The sequence below is a fragment of the Platichthys flesus genome, chromosome 4, assembly GCF_949316205.1.
Source record: "Platichthys flesus chromosome 4, fPlaFle2.1, whole genome shotgun sequence".
In the NCBI taxonomy this organism is placed as follows: Eukaryota; Metazoa; Chordata; class Actinopteri; order Pleuronectiformes; family Pleuronectidae; genus Platichthys; species Platichthys flesus.
This window is the reverse complement of record NC_084948.1, coordinates 5573655-5598277: the sequence shown is the minus strand read 5'-3', so window position 1 is coordinate 5598277 and position 24623 is coordinate 5573655. Positions and strand designations below refer to the sequence as shown.

The 24623-nt window shown below is 41.4% G+C and overlaps 2 protein-coding genes across 3 annotated transcripts; one reads left to right on the top strand and one right to left on the bottom strand.

Annotated features, from left to right (window-relative positions):
* Positions 1 to 436: 436 nt before the first annotated feature.
* tagln (transgelin) lies at positions 437 to 6247 on the top strand. 2 transcript variants are annotated; one of them, XM_062386513.1, is made up of 6 exons: positions 438 to 597; positions 3895 to 3937; positions 4629 to 4817; positions 4918 to 5089; positions 5248 to 5350; positions 5455 to 6247. In XM_062386513.1, exons 2-6 carry the CDS (start codon positions 3926 to 3928, stop codon positions 5591 to 5593), a joined length of 615 nt encoding a protein of 204 aa, XP_062242497.1. In that variant the 5' UTR covers positions 438 to 597; positions 3895 to 3925; the 3' UTR covers positions 5594 to 6247. The 2 variants fall into 2 exon arrangements, with proteins under 2 accessions (XP_062242498.1, XP_062242497.1); XM_062386514.1 differs by lacking the exon at positions 3895 to 3937 and having other exon boundaries at positions 437 to 597.
* A 1153-nt stretch (positions 6248 to 7400) lies between these two features.
* Positions 7401 to 24344, bottom strand: pcsk7 (proprotein convertase subtilisin/kexin type 7). The gene is given in 18 exon segments (XM_062385880.1): positions 7401 to 8521; positions 8524 to 8611; positions 9079 to 9196; positions 9919 to 10024; positions 10191 to 10285; positions 10580 to 10736; positions 14975 to 15077; positions 15191 to 15295; positions 15760 to 15927; positions 17184 to 17284; positions 17380 to 17518; positions 17709 to 17763; positions 17908 to 17998; positions 18116 to 18281; positions 21133 to 21267; positions 21976 to 22218; positions 22584 to 22888; positions 24234 to 24344. Coding segments are annotated over 17 exon segments (2298 nt in total). The 5' UTR covers positions 22830 to 22888; positions 24234 to 24344; the 3' UTR covers positions 7401 to 8339.
* Positions 24345 to 24623: the final 279 nt, after the last annotated feature.

The window sequence follows — 24623 nt, the reverse complement described above, 5'->3', positions numbered from 1 at the left end:
TTCTCTGTCTGAATAATGATGACTTTGTTACTCGTCCTAATTTCTCTGCCTCTCTCCTCTCCTCTCCTCTCCTCTCCTCTCCTCCTTCTTTCCTCTCCTCATCATCACCCTACCTTCACTTCCTCCAGGCCCCATCTACTCCTTCACCTCATCTCGTTTAGCAACTTTGAATGAGTAAGGGATGAGGTGAAACTATTTGAAGAATTCCCGCTGACCAAACCTGGCGGCTGTCTCCCTCCTCTGCATGGAACGACTCTACCCAAATAAGGCTTGGCTTTTTAAACTCGACGTGAGGGGAAGAGACGCACAGACAGGCTGAGGGAGCTGCTGAAAGGCCATGCCTTTTTAAGGATGAAGTTTCCTTTTTTTACCTTCCCCCCTCTCCCTCCTACTCCTCCTTCATTCTCCCTCCTCCCTCCCTGGGAGTCTGGTTCAGTAGGCTGTAGTGAAGTCATCTTGCCTCATCTGCTCCTTTTAAGCCGGCATTTTTAAGAGGGAGGTTCCTGGGAGGCATATACAAACACTCAGAGAAACAACCCACACTCACCCATAAACTGCACTAGTGGCCTGCAGAGAAGTGACCTATTCTTTAACACAGTGAGTATACTTTTCTTTTATTCCGCTTTAAAGAATAAAACTGCTAGTGTGTCTTTGGGATGGTCAGTTAGACATATCAGCTGTGGTTATCACCTTATAGGTCAGTCAGTCAGGGCTTTTTATTATTTAAAATATGCTATGCTTGTGTCTCCATTCCACAGAAATACATTTTTGAATCTAAAATAACCATGGCACGTTATATTCATGTGAAAAAAATCGCAACCCTCCAAGTAAAGGTTGATGAAGTTCTATTTAATGCAAATGACACAGTGCTTTACCATGAGTTTAACTGATGGTTACAATTCACTGTATATCAAAGGTTGTTTTACATATGGAAATTTCAGTTCACTGAATTTTTTTATTGCACAAGCAAATGATCCACTGCTGTCCATGGGTTTACTGAGCATGAAGGGACACCTGGATGAGGATACAGATGCAGATAGAGAGACTAGAGACTGCTCTATCTCCACAGAAGACATTTAACCCTGATCAGTCTTTCATTCTCTGTATGTTAATGAGTATTTTATTAACAGAAAAACGCTGCAAAGTCTAAAAGCAGGTGGAGACATTTCTAATACTATGTGGTTGAAGTAAAAGCAGGCCAGCAGTGGCAGAGGGGAAGGACCAGTGGGCAGCTGGGTTTCTATAGCAGCAGATAACGTTATCTACACTGCCAATCCTGTGGCTGCACATAAACACAGCTCAGCCCAGAGGCCCGGCAGTTTATAAAGCCAGGAACTAACCACGTCCATGTAATACAATGCACCGACAGAACAGTCAGTTCAGCCCTCGGTCAGTAGAAATGTTATTAAGAAGTTTGTCAGAATAATCAGAAGCATGACAGCTCTTGGCAGCAGTTTGTGAAAATTCTTTGAGTGATAAGAAAAACTTGGCAGGTGAGGCAAAGCTGCAGTTTTCTGGTTAGCCGGCGTTAAGCAGAGTCAAATAACAAAACAGCTCTGTCAAGGTAAAGTCAGCTGGCAGGGAGAATGTCCTTCAACCAGTTCACTCAATAACATTAACACCGCTGATCTATACTGCACTAAGATGCCAAGCTTTAACTATAATAATGCAATACACTGATAATTATAAACTTTATTTTAATGGCACCTCTCAAAACCACAGATACATGGTGCTTTACAAAATAAGACATTAGTACAAAGATAGCAAAACATCCTCAACCCCAACTCCTACCAAACTTATACTGGGGGATGCAATTATTCTTACCATTATCTGAATAAGTCCCTATGCATTTCCATTTATTTCAAATCATTATATTGTGGTTAGCTGATACACTGGGGAGGAGGCAAGGCCACATGATGCCACTTCCCATCAGGCCGCCCCAGCAGCCGCTGCCCTCACACTAGTTTCCTGTTCTGGCATTAGGGAGACTCACCATGGTAGCAGAGGAAAAAACACAACTGTGAGAGATGGATGGAAAGAGAGACTGATGAAGTCATGTTTGAGGGATACTTCTGAGAGGAGACGTTCCAGGCTTTCCTTTACTTTAATCTGTGGCTTTATCCCATTATGCCTAATTTTCCCTTTTTTATCACTGTCTTTTCAATTTAATCTTTGTGTTTCAAGTCTTTTCTTTGGTTTCATTGCCCCTTCACATTTTAGTGATTCATTTTTGCCTGTTCAGGGCTGTAGTTGCAGGAATAAGATTTATTTTAGGAATGGTTGCTAATACAGGTAAAACGGTTTAAATTTGTACATATTTAAATATTAAAGATATTATAGAAAGTTTGTTACAAACTGCTTATATAATAAATGTCAAGTGAACTATGACTTGAGTATTTGAGGAGATGCAGACAAACAGTACAGAAGGTTGTTTAGCAGACAATCCTGAGTTATTGGACCTGGGCCGGGTCCCAAGCATAACAGCTTGTCCCTAGATAAACATAAACCAAATATAGAGGCCAGGTCCTAATGGAATTATCTGACTTCCCCAAATGTTACGTGATATTTGTACAATTGTCATGCAATACACACATAGAGTGTGATACAAAAGTTATGGGACAATAATTACTTCTCTTCTCTTCTCTTCTCTTCTCTTCTCTTCTCTTCTCTTCTCTTCTCTTCTCTTCTCTTCTCTTCTCTTCTCTTCTCTTCTCTTCTCTTCTCTTCTCTTCGCTTCTTTTCTCTGAGAAGGCATTGAGTGCACAATGTGGTGGCCATAGCTTCTGTATCCTTCCCTGCATAGATTGTAGCATGAACCATTTGCATTTGTGGTCCAGAGAGTAGTTTATGAGGCTAAAAACCTCATGGAAAACAAGAGAGCTTAAAGGCATACCAGACATGTGTTTAATGATTATATAATGATGTACGTCAGTGAAAATAGCAAGGGAAATGAGTGTGTGTGTTTGCCAGAGCGAGAAAGAAAGGCAGACAGACAAAATGAAAATATAAGTGAACCCGTGGTTGTGTATAAATGAGCGGGTTGCCAGCATGTGTGTTTGGTTTCCTGTGGTCTGAAAAAGGACTACAGGGAATGCAAAGAATTTATAATTAACAGGGTTGGTAATAATACTCTGCGGACAACTCTGGGCAGGAATCCATTAATGACATTGCCATGCACACTCTAATATGCAGACATGCAGTATATCATTTTGCAGTGGTGGTACAAATACTTTATTGAACAGTTTTAGGTACTACTGATAAGTAGTACCTAAAATGAACAGACAAACCAAATTTATATGATTTGTGCTCATTTTTTGTTTGGTTCATGTTCCATCGCCTAACGTTCAGGAGGTGGGATTTATGTAACGTTTAGGAAATAAATATAAGATTTTTATGGTGGATGTTTGTGTATAATTATGTCATAATTAGCTAATACATTATTAGCTAGCCAAAAAAAATTATTTGCAACGGTGACCTTGACCTTCGAGCTCCTAAATCAAATCATGTCATCCTTGATTTCAAGTGAAAATTTGTATTCCTTCCCGAGGATGGTGAACAGCTAGATAGACGATATAGTTGAGACTAAAACAAAGCCAAAGAGAGGCGTTGCTGTAGATTTACATTCATCAAGTGGACAAACAACATTGCTCTCTAGATAATATTTCTTCAATGTATAAATATGCTAACAAGTCCACGACAGTAATTAGAAAGAATAGAATATGTCAGTGTATAGATCAAATGCTACAGCCAATTGGAAATAAAATGTCCATTAACTAAAAAAAATTACTATTGCCAGAAGTGTATTTTGGCCCGAGGTACTTCCCTGTCCTATGACAGAGATGAGCCACTTACACTTGACTCCTGGCTTTAACCTTTAATATTTGAACTCCCCAGGAACAGGAAGTTGAAGTGACCTGACATCAAGATGGCTGCAAAGGTTGGATGGTGCAGAGAGCACTTTGATATGGGTTTTGCACTTGGCTGATGGCCCAAAGGCAATACAGAAGCATAAAACAAAAGAAAAGAAAAAGTGCTAGCAGTGATATGTGTGTATGCGCTGACAGAGACGTTTGTGTGTGTGAGTGCATAAAAAAAAGAAACTATGCAAAAGCAAATCGGGCTGAAATAGAGCTCCCATTGTATATCACTTGCCTCTGGTCCTGATGGGGCTTAATGGTGTGCAGTGGGAGACAACACTGTTAGTGCCACTGTTTTACAAAAGGTATTCAAATAAATGCTGAGCATTAATGCTTATATACACACGCTTTTGACATGCATGTGGTCAATGTTTGTATTGGTGTATGTATATACATGAAAAGTCTACTTGTGTATGTAAGTAAGTATGATTTAGTGTAATATGTGTATTGACAAACCCATGCATGCTGTGCATACAGGAAATGTCAATTTTTATGCCGAAAATTGTTTTGGACTTAAGGGGGATTTTACCTGGAAACTGTATGTTGTATGTCCATGAATACACAACGTGTGGTAAATTGTCCAGATGGGGGATGATACCAAAAACCCAACCCAACTACTATCTTTCCTTATTTTGTTTACTGTTTGTCCCCTCCATATTTAAACCTCTGTCAACTTCCCCTTGTCTCCACCATTTCACCCTCACCTCTCAGGGAGTCGGCATGGCTAACAAAGGTCAAGCGTTTGGCATGAGCCGACAGGTTCAGGATAAAATTGACAGCAAGTATGACACTGAGCTGGAGCTGATCCTGGTGGAGTGGATTTGTCGTCAGTGTGGTTCTGGTGTGGCACGACCAGAGGCGGGAAAAATGGGCTTCCAGGCCTGGCTGAAAGATGGTTGTGTGAGTACTCTTTGTCTGTTTCGCTAGAATTTGCTTTATTGTGCGCCCTTTTTTTTCCTACTTGTCTAAACTCTGTCACTCAATCTCGTCTTCTCTCCAGGTCCTGAGCGAGCTGATTAACAGTCTGTTTACTGGAGATAAACCTGTGAAGAAGATCCAGGGTTCAACCATGGCCTTCAAACAGATGGAGCAGATCTCCCAGTTCCTCAATGCTGCCGAGAAGTATGGTGTCACCAAGACCGATATGTTCCAGACCGTGGACCTCTGGGAAGGTCAGTTGGGTTCTTCTCCTTCTTCAGTAACTGCAAACAGTAAATACAAGTAGATAAAATGTGGGTTTGGTTTGAAGCGCTTCGGGCAGATGATAATGTGACAGAAAATAGGATTGATGAGAGGGATAATAATTGTGGTTGTATGTTTGTTGGGACAGCGAAGGACCTGGCAGCAGTGCAGAGGACCCTGTCAGCTCTGGGCAGCTTGGCCATCACCAAGGATGAAGGGACATATAATGGAGACCCTAGCTGGTTTTTCAAGTAAGTCACAAACTTGAGTTGGAAATTGCTTTATCTATCTGAACACCATATTGATATAAAATGTCTTTTATCTGTTTAATGACATTTTCAATGACATGTTGCAGGAAAGCTCAGGAGAACAAGCGGGATTTCAGCGACGAGCAGATAAAGGCGGGAAAGAATGTTATTGGCCTTCAGATGGGATCCAATAAGGGAGCAAGTCAAGAGGGCATGAGCTATGGAAGACCCCGGCAGATCATGTAAATTCAATGAGCCGCGATGACCCAAAACCTCTGCATCCCCTAACACCCTCTTAGTCTGACTGGTCCATGTCAACTTCCCTTTCATACTAAAACTGTCTCTGCTTTAGAGTTTAGTCACTTTCTAAAAGTTCCTCCTCCTCCTCCTGAGTTTTTACACGTACCCTGAACCCCCTGGTAGAAGAACCATAGTGCTCACCATGCTTTGTTCCTCCCACTGCAGTTAGTTAGGTCCAATACAACTCAATTCTGAAGTCTTAGAAATTAGAAATCAGAAGTTAAAATTCTTTGCATTTGATTTAATTATACCAAGATGTTCATGGGAACAGTCACAGCACTCATTCGACAAATAACTGACCACTGTTCCATCTCTGATAGATAACAAATGTCTGAATTATGGAACCAGTTTTCTTAAACTTTTTCTTTTTTTTAATATTGGCTCTTGATTCTGACTCGAAGACTGATATGTTGTAACTAGTAATTTACAGAAGGGACAGTCTTTTCAATTTGAGAGGTGACACCCATGACAAATCAGTACTCCTTAATTTTACTTTTAAAAATATTGTTCTATACTTTCCACTTCCCACAATGCAACGCCTGCTGTATCAGCACCAATATTTTTGTACATTGTCTTATTAAATAATGACTTTGAAATACATCTCTGAATTGACTTCTTAATGATTCCGGGTATTTTACTTTTTGAATGTCAGGAAAATAGAAGAAGGGTCTTGCAATGAAATATAAATCTTATTTGAGAGAATGGCTTGTTTTTTCATGTTTGTTAATTATTGTCACATGCCCATAGATAGTCGACTGTATGAAACTAGTCGGACAAAATCTTTGAGTCCTACCAGTACATCTGTACAAATATGCAATCCTATCTCTTTAATTGAAGATACCTTATAAGGGATTATAGAGGATACTCTTCCTGAGGAGGAATAATTATTGCAAACATTACTTTTCATTGTAGCTACTGAATGTGTGTTATACCTTACCTGTGGTTTTGTGTAAATGCTCAGTAGCATTTTTAAACCATCTAAAAGAATGACCAAGACCATAGCTGTGTGTCAATCCAGGGGCCGCATCCTTCAGAGGCGGCATTCGTAGACTGTTTGTGACTCGACTGTCTCAATTGAAATGCTCCTCCAAATGTTGCCACCTACACATCCTTCCATCCCCAAGAAACTAAAGCTCCAACGGATTGATCCTTCCCAGCGCAGCCTATCCTAGGGTTAATTTGTCTTGGTAAGGTTACGGTTTGCGAGGAGGTAATATCACAAGCAAGCAAGGAGAGGTCCAGTTCTTGAGTATCACGCATCAACTGAAAAAAAACTAGGAGCATTAAACATAACAAGAGTGTGACAAGCTAGTGATGCCGATCACAAGAAGCCCCTGTAGACTACAGCTATACCACGTTCTCTGAAGGATACATTCCCTCATGCTCAACAAGTTAGCATGGTGACATTGGCATTAGCTCCTAGCATCATTATGGATTAATACAGTATTACAGTTGCTGTCTCCTAGTCTGAGCCCTGTAAACACTTGTTTGGGTTTAAATAATGTATTACTTTTTGGGATATTTTATCATCTTGTATTGACTGAATGAATTAATTTATCTCATTGGCCACAGGGAAATCGCTAAATAATAAGTGCTAGAGTTGTTACCATGGCTATAATTAATCTTTCCTTAAACTTTCTTGCTGTACAACACACGCACACTCACATCACTATCTTCCAAGACCATTATTAGCAGGAGTTATAAAATCATAGCATCAGTGATATCTGGTCAATCAAAAACCACACGAATAATCTAAGAGGATATCCCTTCAAGTCTTTTAATGTCATTCACGTCATCTGCGACTTGCACAGCAAAACACAGTTTCCAACTCACTTCCTTACATAAAAAAATTAAACTCTTTTAATACATTCTTGAAAAAACGCAATGTACAAATCCTTATAGAGCCGATATACATCCGTACAGCAGACACATTGTGTATATATTACAATTTGTAGAAAAAGTACATATGCAAATCCCACACTTGAGAATACAACTTCAAGTTTCAGTAGTTGAGTCAATAGCCCTCAGATAATAACCCAAGTCTTAAAAATCAAAGACTCCTCAGAAGATACAAAATCTTGATCTTAAAATACAGTACTCTTTAAAAGCCTCACATTTGAGGAAACTTTATGATGGAAGACTAAGAAGCACACACACAAGGCAAACTCAAACAATTTCTCACACACACTCATGCACGCATAGCAGATTCGTACTATTTTGTAGTGCAAATTATGCTTTTATCTTTCTTATGATTGGTGCACACTTAACTACAGACAACCCTGTATACACATTTCCTCACGTGCAAATACACTAGTTCTATTATGTAGTATTAGGTCCAGGTCATGTCTGCTTCTACTCTAATTCAACCAATCTCTGAGGTGATGTTTTTACCTCAAAATATTTTATCTTAGGACATTTGTTAGATGGACAAATGTGCTAAACATACACACACAAACAGTCACAGTTACAACATATATTTTCATACAAGGCCACATGTTTGGTGAATGCAGAGAAAGACAGATTCCACTGTTGAGTCAAGTTTATCAGCTGTCCACTCTGAGAAATCACCAGAGTTACTACTGACCGGTGACAGAACCGTACAGGAGGCTGGGTGGGAGGGTGGGTAGAAGGGAAAGAAGCCGGAGAAGTCCTATGAGCACAGACAGTGAGAGACCCATCGTTTGGCTCAGTGCTACGTTAACAGCCGCTCTCCACTGAACAACTGTGCTTTGGCCACTGGGTCCAGTACAGCGTGAAACTCCACCCCTGAGTCCACTTCCTCGTCCTCCCTGTCCTCTTCCATCGCTTCCTCCACTCCTCTTCCTAAGCGCACCCTCCTGGCACGGTGACCTCCGCGCCTCTTGCACAGGCATAGATGGCCCTTGAGTCCAGGTGGGAGAGTGTTACCTCAAGTGTGTAGTAGATAGACCAAAAGAGAGCAAAGCATCCCAGCAACAACAGAAACTGCAGGGAAGAAGAAAATAAAAATCAGGGTACAGAGGAGGTCAGCTCCCTTAGCTACGGACAACAATAATTTGCTTCTTGAGAGGATCACATTAGAAGCACCATAAATAATAGATTGTGAACGTTTATCAAAACATGGCATTTGTAGCTACTGCAGGAACCATGTATTTAATCAAACCGAATCCAATGTCAATGTATTTTAACATAGCACAAACTAAGGTCAAATCTTCCTGAGTGCACCGGGATGGAAAAACAACATGAATGTTAGAACATGTGCATTAGTATCACAGACACTTGAGTTGATTTTAGACATGCCAAAATTATTTTCAAATTAAATAATTAAATTGTTATAGACTTAACTAGATAGATAGGAATGCAGTTGTAGCTACCTGTCAGATAGACATGGCCAAGACAACACAAAGACAAATAGGCACTAACACGGTAATGGTGGTGCGTGCCAACTTTACCTTGAGGTTGTTGGTGGTGAAGGGGCTGACGATCTCTTGAGGAATGTCGAGGCCTGGAGGGCAGGGCAGAGAGGAGCTGCTGTTCAAAAGTTCGCCACTCATAGCCTCATCCACAAGCCTGTCAATCAGTGCAAGCCAATCAGCATTAAGATCTATCCTTCAAGCCCACATGTTAGTCACAACACTGAACACACAAAAGGGCGACGACCCACATGAAAATTGGTGAGCTGTTATTCAGTGGAGAGACCACTGGGAGTTGAGAAGCGGTTTCTCTGTTTCTGCTTGACAGTTGTGTATAATTAAAGGGATAGTTCATCCAGTATTTAAAACGCACTCATTATTTACTCACCCCTATTGCGATGGGGGATTCCGGACACTTGGATGACACCACAAGAGCAGTATGGAGGAATGTTGTGTTTTTTTTCTGTTGTTTTATTACATCTGAAGAAGGACTCACCATTGACTTCAATTGTATTGGATTACGCTCTAACAAAGAGACTCCAGAAGTGTTTTTTGGACTCAAACACTTCACCCACCACTCCATAAGCATAGGGGTGAGTAGATAATAAGTGCATTTTTGTTATTATTTGGAACTATCCCTTTAATATTCTTCTGCTCACATTTGGACAGTATTGTGTCATCTCATGTAGCTTCTGAGGGTCCAATGAAGTAAGGAGCAGGGATGTAATTTTATAGAATCTGCTGTACTATTAAAAAAAATAACGGTAACAAATAATTACAAAGTGGAAAAATCAGAGCACAATTCCAGTAAAAAAACAAGACCACCAGGAAAGAAAGCGCATCTTTAAGCAGATCTCAACAAGGCCTGCAAGGTCTTACTTCTGTCTGTCCTTGACCTCACTGAAGGTCATAGAGGAACCGTACAGCGTCAGCTTCCACTGCTTCAACACTCCCAGAGCGGCATACTGCTTAGACGACAGCTGTTCTACGAGAGCAGAGAGAAGGTCAGTGTGGGTGGGTAACAAACACTATGAACAACACAAACCCAAACACACACAAACATAAAAGACATAGAAATGTGTGTATTTGTGCTTTAAAAGACATTTGTATCCCTTTGCCAACATTGGTCAGTGTGTGTAGCAGCGTCTTACTGTGGTCAGATATCTTTAGTGTGTACAGGCCTTCGGCTCTCTCTCCCCAGCAGCGCACAGTGGAGAAAGTCCAGTCCTCGTAACCTGCAGGGTCTCTATAAGGACAAACACATATTCACAAATAGTTTGATTGGAAAGCAGTCATAGATACTGATATGAGGACAGTTTTACATATGAGCATAATTATAAAGATGAATAATGTACTTGATGAACAGTATGATCACTGCTCCCTCCATTAAGATTATTGGCCAATTTCTTTATTCAAACATAGGAATATATGTATCGACGCTCAACTAAGTGAATTTCACAAATTACAATCTCCTCTGTAAACAAATGTATGTTTTAATGTATTCAACATAATACCACAGCAATTGTATGTTTGTATGTACCTATCAATGGCACGGCGTGCCCCGATGACTGAGATTATACCGCTTGGACAGACCAACAAAATCTCCAAGTTGCCACGACAAGGGTGGGTTATCGTCACGGTAACAGCCACATGTTCGAGTGTCTCCATTCCAGACTGTCTCAGGTCAGCAGCAGAGACTGGAGGAGGAGAGAACAGGGTGTTAGCATTTAGCTTAATATCCGTTAGCACCAAATTCTCAGCATTATTCAGGCGAGAGATGGAGCAGCCAGTGTCTTATCGCCACGAATTCTCTAGACATCTTCGTCGGCATCTTCCACTATGACACCGCTTTTCCACCAGGAGACATTTTTTTCACTTAATTTGTGTTATTCTTTTTAGTGTCCACCGCATGTTAGAAGCTTGTGTTCTCAGATCGAATTCTCCTGACTTTATACTATGAGGCCAGGTGGAGTAAGTAACGTTAACATTAGAGTTCACACTACTGCGGAGTTAAGTGCATGTCTGAAAGCAACTCAAGTGTCCTTGGGCAATACACTGAAGGCTGTGCTGGCAGTGTGTGAGTGATCGAGAAAGTGCAAGAGCTATGCACTGTGTTATGTTTGTGTAATGGGTGCAAACCCATTTGAATGATTCACAAAGACACAAGCATAAAGCACTATATGAGAAATAATGGTACAATCTTGGCCAAGACACTTCTGTAAAACAGATTTTTTCTTTTAAATAAGGTGAAATACAATATCTCACCTTAAACTGAGTTAGTTATAATGTAAGTAGGTGATATAATGTGAGAACTTTTTGTGGTGCTCTCAGACCATGTAGGGCTGCACACATCCTCGAGGCAGGGAGGGACTCAAAGAGACGAAGAGTGTAAACAGAGGTTTGGGCAGACAGAGTCGGGAGGACATTTCGAAAAAGGGGAAGGGTGGTAAGGAGAAGAAAGCTGCAAGATGCAGTGTCGAATGAAAAATAAAAGAAAACAACCACCCAAACTATTGTCCAGGAAGAATATATCTAAGATTTATGGGACTGTGTGGAAAAATACCTTTGGCCCTCATATCAGCACCAGAAACTCAGCTCCTGTCACTCTAAGTAAAGCATCCTTGGGTCTCTTGAAAGGCACATTATAATTTCAAGTTATTATTTTGGTTTCTATTATTATTAATAGTCCAAATATGGGAGCTACGTTAAAACCTCAGCAGAAGAAAATGGTAAATTAGTTTGAGAAATTATGAGTGGAAGGTTGGACACTGTGGATGGCAAATTCACCAAGAAAGAAAAGGCTGTTTGTTGACATTATACAAAGCAACTGAGTGACTCTTGAATTACACAAACCAGGAGCAACACTTATGGAGGACCATATATGACATAAGTAAAAATAAATAAATAAATAAATGTATAAATAAATACAGAAATAAATAAATAAATGAATAAATAAAAATGGAAATAAATAAATAAATACAGAAATAAATAAATAAATATGTTAATACCAAAAGAAATGTCAAAAGAAATGTCTTAAATATATTTTAACATTTATTTTTTCCCTGATACATTTCCTTTGCATTTGCAGTGTCCTTATGCTAATGAGAAAGGCGGGCCTAGCCGCAGTCTCATGCAGGATTGGTCACAGGAGTGTAATGATCCAGCCCTACTACTTCTGCCTTTCAATGCTGGTGTCCAGTAGCTGTTTGCAGCGTTGAGCCAGTTCACACTTAAAATGAACTAGTTCAAGTTCAGAGGGTTAGTTAAGGTTATTTTTTATTGGGATGATTTAGCTGTCAGTAGTCCTGACTGTGAGCGTCACGTCTCGTGTTGTACTGAGCACAAGGAGCGAGCCGAGAGGAGGAGGAGGAAACAGAAACTCCAGCTCGGTACAAACCACCTGCAGCTTCTGCTCTGATCATGAAGACGCTGATCTCTGAGCAGATGTGACCAGAGAAGCTCTGTGTTTTCACTGTTTCCACTGTTCCAGAGTCACTAACTGCCTGCTTCACGGTGAAGAGCTCAATCTCAGTCACTGCCCGTGTCTCTGAGCGAGTGTGTGGCGGAGCGCAGGGGCTGTGTGTGTGTAGCTCAGTTGACCAATCCTGCTCGAGACTGAGGTTAGGCCCGCCTTTCTCATTAGCATAAGGACACTGAAATGTGGAAATAAATAAATGTGGAAATAAATAAAAGTTGCAATAAAAGTGGAAATAAATAAATAAATGTGGAAATAAGTTTAAGACATTGATTTATTTAATTCTGCATTTATTTCCATATTTATTTATTTATTTCCACATTTATTCCAACTTTTATTTTTCGATTTCAGTGTCCTTATGCTAATGAGAAAGGCGGGCCTAACCTCAGTCTCCAGCAGGATTGGTCAACTGAGCTACACACACACAGCCCCTGCGCTCCGTCACACACTCGCTCAGAGACACGGGCAGTGACTGAGATTGAGCTCTTCACCGTGAAGCAGGCAGTTAGTGACTCTGTGGAACAGTGGAAACAGTGGAAACACAGAGCTTCTCTGGTCACATCTGCTCAGAGATCAGCGGCTTCATGTTCAGAGCAGAGGCGGCAGGTGGTTTGTACCGGGCTGGAGTTTCTGTTTCCTCCTCCTCTCGGCTCGATCATTGTGCTCAGTACAACACGAGACGTGACGCTCACAGTCAGGACTACTGACAGCTAAATCATCCCAATAAAAAATAACCTTAACTAACCCTCTGAACTTGAACTAGTTCATTTTAAGTCTGAACTGGCTCAACGCTGCAAACAGCTACTGGACACCAGCATTGAGAGGCAGAAGTAGTAGGGCTGGATCATTACACTCCTGTGACCAATCCTGCATGAGACTGCGGTTAGGCCCGCCTTTCTCATTAGCATAAGGACACTGCAAATGCAAAGGAAATGTATCAGGGAAAAAATAAATGTTAAAATATATTTAAGACATTTCTTTTGACATTTCTTTTGGTATTAACATATTTATTTATTTATTTCTGTATTTATTTATTTATTTCCATTTTTATTTATTCATTTATTTATTTATTTCTGTATTTATTTATACATTTATTTATTTATTTATTTTTACTTATGTCATGTATGGTCCTCCATAAACACTGGATAGATGATGACTTGATTTATATAAAAAGTGAAAGCCCTACTCTGGAAATCACAAAAACCTGTTGTTTTGATCTGCACTGGCGAATAAAACTCACAAAAAATATATTTGGATTAGAGGGGAATAAATAAATTCAATGTGAGCTCATAAACACCAAGCATGTTCTGTTCACAAGAAAAAAAAGGTGTAGCGCTTTCTCTAGCTGTACAATTCCTCCTTCCCATGTGTTGTTCCCCTTTTAGAACCAATTCCAGCTGAAGCTTGTCACATTTTAACCAACATTTCCTACATATATAAATATATATATATATATATACACATATAAGAATCACTTATTAACTGCCAGTTTAACCATCTGTAAAGGAAAACATACAAACACACTGGTCACACAAGAAACCAGCAAGCAGCGAAAATGCATCGACAGTAAGAAAACAACCACTGCTAATGAGTGTGGCAGACATACCTGAACAATCCCACTGATTCAAAAAGTAGGTCTGGGATTTATCCAAGACAGATTCAACTGAGGGGATGAAAACGTGTATTGTAGTAGTTTAATGTGATTCCATTACTTTTTGAAATGAAGCCCAGACAGACTTTTTCTGAGTCTGTTCTGTTACCGTAAGCAAGTCCATGAGACCACACACACACGAAACCTCGCACACGCACACAAACAACTTTATCATTCTTAGTGTGGATGCTTGTTGGCATAATGCATTCACTAGTCCCTTAACCCTTGCCAAAAAACCTTAACCCTCAGGGTCTCTGAGAAACTGACGATCAGCCAAAATGTCTTGACTCTGTCGTCTATGCTTATAATGGTCCTCACAATGATATATGTGTTTCTAAACTCTGGCTGAGCTCTTGACTCCGGGCTGTTAAGAGCTTTTATAGATACAGATCGAGAGAGGACAAGAAATGTTTCAGCTGGTGTGAAGTCACCACCATATGTGAGAAAGTGTGTGTGTGTGTGAGAGAGAAAAAACCACAGATCATGTATACAGATAGAGAATTGGTGAGTAATGAGAAAAGAACAGAAAGTACTAAGAGCAGATGTAAAATGCAGAAACTGTTCAGGAAGAAAAAGTGAAGAAAAAACGGAGGAAAAAAAAGAAATGGCAGCAATTTCACCCAGTATTTGAATGTAGACGTAGGAAGACACAAACAAGAGGACTTTACCTAATATGGACTGGGAATCTGACTGAGGAGCAGGCAGGGAGGGAAGCAGGGAGTCAGCTACAGAGAGCAGCGTGTAAACTCAACAAGAGTCTGTCCAACACAGACACACTGAGAGAGGAGCCAACAAGCAGACATAATCACCTTTCCAGGTATGAATCAGCTCATCTGGATAGTTCGGGATGGACGCCTCCTCTCCACTGGCTGTGCTCTGATAGGATACAAGGAATGGCACGGACTCCCACACCTGTGAAACAGAGAGCCCTTAGAGTTCTAGAGGTAACTTGTAGTATCTGAATTATGGAAAATATGAATAGTGACGACAGCTCAGCACTGATAGTGTGTACAGTATGCACATACATTTGCAGCATTGACTAGTCTCCATGCGTTGAGCAGACCGAAGCCGTGCTGGTGGCTGTGATGGAAACCTGCTCCGTTCACCCTCCAGTCTGCACTGTTGTCACACTGTTAACACAAACAAACATATACAAACATCAAATTAAACTGTGAGCATCCACAGGGATAGCAGTCTGTAGGATCGTGACCATATTTAAATAATTTGTCTGTTGTCCAAGATAAAGATAAAAAAGAGGATCGGAAATAATGTCAAATTATTAAGTGTTCTAAAGTCTTCTCTGGGAGCCTCAGAGAACTCATATAGTGAAACAAAAAATGTAATGTTTTACATCATCTTGAGAACTGCTGAGACCATTGTAACCAGAGTAACACGCGTCAACTTTCAACTAAACCTTAAGAATTCAATGGTTATTCAATTTAAGTTAAAGTTTTACATTTTTGTATTCATTGTGTTGACCACAAAAAAATCAAGGTATGGACAATGAGAAGCGTACAAATCCATCTGATTCATTGTGAAACTTTCATTTAGAATTGCTAAGAATTGCTTTCACACAGCAAAAAGAATGTGTTACCTTGGTGGCAGTGAAGGTGATAATGTGCTGGATGTCCCTCCAACTGAGGCAGGGACGGACCTGCAGCATGAGGGCCACCATTCCAGCCGCCAGTGGGGCAGCAGCAGACGTGCCGGTGTGGCCTTCCGTGCAGCCTGTCCCCTGCTGCAGGGACCAGTCTGACGTCACCTACAGAGACAGACAGACGGGCTGAAATTCATCTACAAACAGTGTAACAGTAGTAACTACTCTAAGCTGTAATCAAAAGCCAATTACGTATGTACTACAGGTACACATTCACAGACACACACATAGAAACCCATGTCTTCCATCTACACATACTACTCCAATAGTTAGTGACAGCTTGTCTGAATGGCGGACCACAGCGATGTTCAGAGAGGAGTTCCCAGCTCACTGTGCAGAGTTCATGCAGACATGTTGGTCTTTTCCAACAGCTGTTGCAGCCATGTTGAGGGTTTTCAAGCAACTCCAGGAGGGTTGTGCATGTACTCAATGGTACCAAGTTAGAAATAATGGTGAAAGAGGCTTTCTAATCTGATATTGTGGCCGCCAAAAATTAAAAGCAAAATGTGCCGCGGTGCACATGCGCCGCTCATTTGCCATCTTTGATACACTGCATTTGTGAAGCTGTTCTCAGCAGACTCTAAATGGCTTCTACAGAATGAATCCACTGATGAGCACTGTGAGGTATGTACTGGGCCTGTGGGTACACTGTGGTCAGTGGTGGGTCATTCTTGTCCAGAGAGAACCCAATCCTGGCTCATTTTCTCTCCCACAGGCGATGACATTCTACTTCCAAACTGCGTTACCACAGTGACACCCCCCAACAGCAGCAAACAGAGGTCAGTAGCTTTCAATGGGCCGTTACTCCCTTTTCAACATAGTCTCTGCTCCTCCTGATGTGGAGCAGCTCTTTAGTTTCTAAACTGCTGTAAACCACATTAATAACTGAAGCTTGCAGAACACAGAGGGTGCCACGGCACAACTTAGATGCGGTGTCACGCATATGTATAATACTCATTTGGACTATATCATTTAAATGTAAATATGAAATGATATGTACTGACAGTTTCATTAGCAGATAACTGCAGAATGGAGGGAGATTTTTCATGAATAGGGAATCCTATTACTGTATGTGAGTCACCTTCATGAGAATGGCAGAAGCCAAGCCTGGGCATGTAGTGGAAAGTAGTCAGAAACCAGGGTAAGATGTATACATACAACAGTATCCCAAAACCGAGATTAGGGCTTATCTAGGATACTGAGATGGGGATATTACGTTTACATTCTTAAAACACAAACATGGGATACTTCATAAATGCCCATATGACTGCTTTTCAGTTGTTTATTGTGATAAATGTCAAGTGCTCATTGAGACTACTCATCATTTGTGTGCAGTGCCTGTGTGTTCCAGAAAAACCTACAATGCTCCTCAGCTTGTTGCCCCCACTGCTGAAAGTAACGGCCAGCATTGCTGCACACTCCTCAGCATAGAAAGGCATCCTGCCATTCTCATCAACTGCTCCTGTAACAAACACACACACACTATTTACGGCCACTTGTTCACACCCAAAACACATAATGCAGCACATACCTAAACACCCGACCTATGTGCCTTACCAACTGTGATGGTGTATATGGAGTTGGCATAGCCATCATAATTGCAGTTGTCGTTATATTGACCTCCATTGCCACTGGCAACCACAAAGATGCTGCCGAATCCTCGTCTACCTGCAATCACCCCGTGCTGCAGTGCCGCCTGTAGATGAAAATAACAATTAATGCCATGAGGAAAAGAAAGAAGATTCAATCAAGATGGGTAAAAAAATCAACTGAATGAAAACAGTGTAGACACATTTCTAAATCTACTCTTCAGTAACTGAACTGTTGCTGCCTATTGCCCTCTGCAGCGCAGAAGGAGTATCGCATACAGATGGACTGGGGCTCACCTTGCCCAGGGGATGCGGTCCGTCCACAGTGTGCCCGTCATCATCTGGACCCCAACTGGATGAAAAAGTATTTGAATTAGAATCCAAACTCGACTTTCACAATATAGTGTATGTAACCTAAGAAGTGCAGACTTTGCAAACACAAGGTCATGGGCTCACGGACATAACTAATAGAGCCAGACAGAGATGTGTTTGTTACCTGCAGCTGTAGATGTCATTGACCTGGTAGTGCTTGTTGAAGGCTATGGCCTCCAGGCTATCTGTCAGAGGGCCATCCAGGACTCTGATACCTGATGACAGAACAAATGTTTGTTTTACCACACATATTTAACCAGTCCTTTCGTGTCAGAAGTTTTTAAATCTGAATTTTGATCAACAGTGCAAAAAATAAATGTTCTTGTCCAGACCTGCCACCTTGCTGCCATAGGCCACCCCCACGGCACAGTAGCTGTTGTTGGGAACGGCTGCAATCTCTCCAGCACATCGAGTCCCATGGTGGTTGTCGCTGTGGATGTCAGGGTGGGGCATGGGGTCTGGGTCGTTAGAGTTCAGGTCATAACTGCCTTCAGGGCTCTAGAGGGACACAGAATTACTGTGAGTAAATAAGTGGGTGTTTTATAAAAAGGTTTTCAAAAATTACATAAAGCTTCATTGATTTAATAGGAAAAATAACATTAATACTAGTACTTGAGAATGTCACAATTGACTTAATGAAAGTTGAGTTGCTTTCAGAAATGCACTGAACTAGCAAACTATAGATAAAGCCTGAATGAGCCCAGGTGCGACAAAAAAAACTATGCAAATATCTCAGGATGAAAAAAGGAGCCACACACGTGGAAGACGCCGACAAAATGACAACTTAGGAAAACAAAAGGTTTCGAGAGCTTCTGGAGAACAGGACAGATGCCTGTACGGACGTGCTGTAAACAACAACATGTGATCCCTGCAGCGGTATTCAGGTTTCATCTTGGTTCCTGCATGCCGGGCCACCCCTCACCCAGTCTCTCTGGAGATTTAAATTGTTGTGAAAGCGTGTGACGTCAATCTCCTGTTAAGTTGCAGACATTTTATGAAGTTTGTTTCAAAAATGACCTTGGAAACACCATTCATCCACGTTCTGCAACATCGTCCCTTTTTTGCTACATTTGTTCAAATACAAAAACACTCCGACTCAACATGTGATGTGAGAAATGTTTCGTTATTTCAGAATGATTTCACAATCAGCTAAACTTATTCCAGAAACATCAGCAAAATTTGAAACCCCCACAACTCATTAATACCTATTATTACCAGAGTGAAACTAGTCACTTGATGCGAGTGTCATCTTCCATTATTAAGAACATTGCATTACATTTACCTGATGCTTGCTTTTATACAAAGCAACTTACAATAAGTGTATTCAACCATGAGGGTACAAACCAAAAACAACAAGAATCAAGAAAGATACATTCTTTTCATAGAAAGCCATTGGGGAGCTCGTTCCACCACTTAGGAGCCAGGACAGCAAATAGTCGTGATTTTTTTGAGGGGTTTGATTATGATTTTTTTTAGGGGTTTGATTATGCTCTGGATGTAGACTGGACCCCGATCTGCTTGCAGCGCGGAACACAAGTACTAGTGTTTTGAAACGGATGTGGGCAGCCACTGGTAACCAGTGAAGGGAGCGGAGGAGCGGAGTAGTGTGAGAGAACTTATGTTAAAGACCAGTTCGAACTGCTGCATTCTGGATGAGCTGCAGAGTTCGGATGGCACTAGCATATAATCCAGCCAGGAGGGAGTAACAATAGCCTAGGCGTGAGGTGACCAGAGCCTGGAGCAGAACCTGTGCTGCCTTCTGAGTGAAAAGGGGAAGTATTTTCCTGATGTTGTGCAGCATGTATCTACAGGAACGGTTTGTTGCAGTAATGTTGGCAGACAGGGTGGGGGACATTTAACTGCTTTCACAGGTGCAAACCTCCACCTGCTCACAGGAAAGACAGGTACAGCATTTTCTTCTCCAGAGTAGCTGCTTTTTTCCACTTGCGTAATATTTCAAAAATTAGACATGTCCTTTCACAAAAAGATGCAGAAAAACTAGTCCACGCCTTTGTTACATCGAGACTGGACTATTGTAATTCATTATTATCAGGCTCCAGCAGGAAGTCGTTAAAGACTCTACAGCTTGTCCAAAATGCCGCAGCATGTGTCCTGACAAGAACAAAGAGAAGAGAGCACATTTCTCCAATATTAGCATCGCTACACTGGCTTCCAGTTAAATCTAGAATAGAATTTAAAATTCTCCTCCTCACCTTCAAGGCCCTTAATAATATAGCGCCTTTATACCTTAAAGAGCTGTTAGTACCTTATAAACCCACTAGAGCACTCCGCTCCCAGAATTCAAGCCTACTTGTCGTCCCTAAATTCTCTAAAAGTAGAGTAGGAGCCAGAGCTTTTAGCCATCAAGCCCCTCGGCTGTGGAATAATCTACCACTTTCAGTTCGGGAGGCAGACACCATCTGTTCGTTTAAAAGTAGGCTCAAAACCTTCCTTTTTGATAAAGCTTATAGTTAGAGCTAATTAGTGCGCCAGAACGTTACTTGTTCTATTTTATGACACATGACACACGGAGCTTCTCTTTCCAGCTTCTCCTTCCTCTTCTCCATCCCTATCCCCCTTCCCCGGAATCCCTTTGCTTTATCACCCGCAGATCCAGGGCCTCTGTGGCCGCACCATGGATTACGGTCTGTGGATCGCGCACCGGGGGTCGCGGTGTTGGATCCAGTGTGGCGGATTCTGAGTCATGTGGGCTGATCGTGGTGCTGGTGGCGGACCCTGTGTCGCGTTGGCATTGGGCACGGGCGGTGGACCAGGACCGCGGTGGTGGCTTGTGATGGGTCCTCCTGGTGGGCGGCGGTGGACGGTGACTGAGGACTGAAGTGGCGTCTGGTCTGGATGGTGGATCGTGGTCTAGATGGTTGCTGAGCATGGACTGTGCTTCATCAATGCTGCTAGAGACTTTGATTATTGATGATGTTCTCCTGCACGTGGCATCTATTGCACTTCTGTCCGTCCTGGGAGAGGGATCCCTCACATGTGGCTCTCTCTGAGGTTTCTACATATTTTTACCCTGTTAAAAGGGTTTTTTGTAGTTTTTCCTTACTCTTGCTGAGGGTTAAGGACAGAGGATGTCACACCCTGTTAAAGCCCTATGAGATGAATTGTAATTTCTGAATATGGGCTATACAAATAAAATTTGATTGATTGATTGATAGTTGATTATGGTATAAAAACCTACTGATGGAACAGAATGTAGTGTAGTAGACAATATCACAACATCAAAAAGTGACGACAACAACCAAACGGCTTCATTGATTTGTGATTAACACTTTCCATAGAAATTCAGCATTGAGAACAAAACAAAGGTCATGGGTTGGCATTAACTTACATAGTTGGCCTGAATGTCCTGGTGTGTGTGCTCCACTCCGTCATCTACCACAACCACTGTGACTCCTTGGCCAGTAATGTTGCGCTCCCACACCCCTGTTAAGTTGATATCCATTCCTTTATTGATGTAATTGTGCTGTAAAGTAAAGAAAGAGTTAAGAAGAGGAGAAGATTTAGTGTTGGATTAAGCAGCCTGTACCGAGCTCGAGAATATCAGGTGATCAATTCTAGAATCCATGTCTTTTAGATTATAACATAATCTGTAGTTAATCAAACCTCAATTACCCTAAGATTCAAATCTGTGTGTTGTAACTACAGCTTCATGAGAGCTACAATCATCCACAGTGCTTATCTTGAGTAAATTGTGCACAACTACATACAGGCTCTTTACAAAGAAAACACACTAATGGCTTTACTTTAGCAAAATATCAACAACTAAATCATGGCTACGCACTCTATCACATTATTTGTTGTGAACCTCTGCCTTTAAGAAATGTGACAACATGTTTAAACAACGTGAACTGAGTAATTTCACCACACCCATAATGCAAACAAACAGGTGTAACTGGAAAATGAACATGGTGGTTATTAAAGTTTGATTCTTTCTAAGCTGTTAAAATAGTACACAACTGTTTGTGACAGTTCTTAAACTTTGCCCCTGGTACGTACTTTAATTAAAGCACAATAATGCTCTTTGTCAAAGACATGTTTAGATTATAAGAATGACGCTTACGCAAATAATGCATACTGATCAATTTGTCTAACAACATTTAACTATCTATTATTACTAGAATGTGAATGGGCAAGATGGGGAATATAAATAGACAGTAGATTACATCCTCACCAGGTGCCACTGCTTATGATATTGGGGATCATTGAAGACCATTGATCTCTTCGAGCGGCTGAGCAGTTTGTCTTTGGAGTACCACAGGACGTGAGGGTGGGCTGCTAGAACGGCCCCAGGCTGGAGACTTTTCCTCCAAATACCCCCCCCAGATCCAGCACTGGGCTTTACAGAACACAGCAGGTAGTGGCCTTGCAGCTGTCCGATCTGACCATGGTTCTGCAACCCAGTCTCCTCTGCTACCTGGCATGGAAGATTTGAGAAGTGCAAACAGATCAGAAGAGACTTCATTGACTTCCTCAGAGAAAGAGTAGTTGCAGAAGTTGAGATACAAATGAAGATCATTATACATAAAGCACAAAATGAAAGCATTAGTCGAATTAAAAACCTAAATATCAATATTAAAAATTCTATTTTTTCAATGGCCTATAGCTGTGTTTGTAAAACCTTTTTATAACGAAAACCAAGCAGTAATAAACACGGGAATACTAAATGTATCAGAGTAAAACTAATTGTAGGGAGTAAACATTTTGAAGCCTTCTAGGGAAATGTTGTTTTTGAGAATTTGAATGAGCTTTCAAAAAGTCTGAAAGTCTGTTGCACTGTACCCTGTCAGCTATTACATCCAATGGCTCCAAGCCTTGTTCGCCATCCTCTTCCTCATGGTGTTGGCCAGCATGGAGCTGGACAGCCCAGGACTGACCTGAATCACATGAGTGCTGCGGCAAAGGTGAAGAAGAAGACGGACGAAAGGGAATCGATGGAGCAGCAGAGGGCAAGAAGGTCACCAGCACGAGGGTAAAGGTGCACAGCAAAAGGAGGAGTAGGAATTTGGGAAAATAGGATGTTGCCATAGCAACGGGGGGTGACACACACGGTTGACCGGGCAAGTCCTCCTCATTGGAACAGCAACCTGGATGCGGGACAAAGACAGGGACAAAAGATGGTCTCGTTAGTAGTGAGGACAATCTGGGTACGAGTGGCTGGTTGCTTATCACTGGTGTGCTGCATTCAGAGGCCACTTGCTAGATTCACAGCAGCACACTAACTAGATGTCAGTTCAAAGAGCTATGGGCGCAGCACATTTGATTCACACTCTGGTTGCTGACATCAAAGTTCTCGCACTTGACAACTGGGAAAAAGACGCTGTCACATCTGACTGCTTCTCTAATGGCACTACTGAAACCTAAACAAATGCCTTGAACTTGAAGTGATGCAATCAATGTTTTGACATGAGATGGTGGAGAATGCAGGCATACAATACACATCAACTAGGATTCTAATACAGCAGGAAACTAAAAATATGTTATTTAAAAGGCATGGCTGGATTATTTGTTTGGAGAAGCATTAATCTCCTGACTCCCAATAGAAGTGCACTAGAGATTCATTGCAGGCTACGTAGAGTGTGAGCCTATGGGTCTGGTGGCGTCCCATTACAGTTGCTCTGGCCACTTGTTAATCTGCTTGGTGTAAAATAGAGACTGCTTCTATTCATTATACAAACTGGAATTCAAATAATAAAGAACTGAGTCAAGAGTCAACTCAATTACAAAGTAAGCAACACAGAGCTCTTATCAAAACACACCCTACCAGGAAGGGACTTTCTGAAGGATTCATTGTGATTCTCATCGATGCACTGTAAATTTAACAATTTAAACAACCCCATATCAAACAGTTACAACTTCCTGAGTATTCTAGATATTTAAAATACCGCGAATGAACCGAGTCCTATGATAAAAGCACAAATTAGATTCATGGATATGATTCTGCTCAGTCGTCAAATATACTGACGCCATTATGAATAATATTACATATAAACGGTCATATATGAGGAACAAATAACGTTATCGACAAATGTGCATTCACACCTGTGAATATCAACACTGCGACTGATCAAACCATGCTTCACTCAGCTAATGTTAGCTAGCTCTCTATTTTGCTGATTGCTGAGTTTTTATTTAAACACTGGGTCAGCGAGCAACAAGCTAGCTCCAGCTAGTCAGTGAATGAGCTGTTCCTGGTTTGGTCAGTAGCTCTGGTAGAACAAACGAGCCCGTACGGGTGTAAACAAGAGAAACCCAAAAGAAGAGGAGCTCGAGTTTCAGTCGGAGCCTTGTTGTTGTCATAGCTGGGTGAGTTAGCTCCTGTACTGACGCTAACTACTGACATCGCTGCTCTGCTTAAATACAACACGTTCGATTACACGGTACCATTCTCTGTTCGAGGTGGTTTGTTACTGGATCAGAAACATTTCATACCTGTGCACCGACTTCCTCTTCCTTTCACCTGATCGCTGGGAATTGTGTGACTAACGTTGAGCTTGTCATCTCATTTCCGCAACCTGCGAGTCACAATGCGTCCTACGTCACACAGTCGAGCCTGAACGTGTTCGACTCTTCTGATTGGTCCAGAAGAACAGAGGCCAGTTCCTGTACCTGCCCAAAGGTCCAGATCGTTGACTGGGGGCCCAGTACATTAAAGTCTCTTTAAATGATTCAATATATATTTTTACAATACTTTATATGATACATGCATCCTGTACATATATTGACAGTGTCAGTGGTCATAGATCTAAGGAATCTCAGATGTCATAGAGTTGAAAAGGTGAAAGATTTCACCTTTTTCAAGCAGGCCAGTAGACCCGCTCA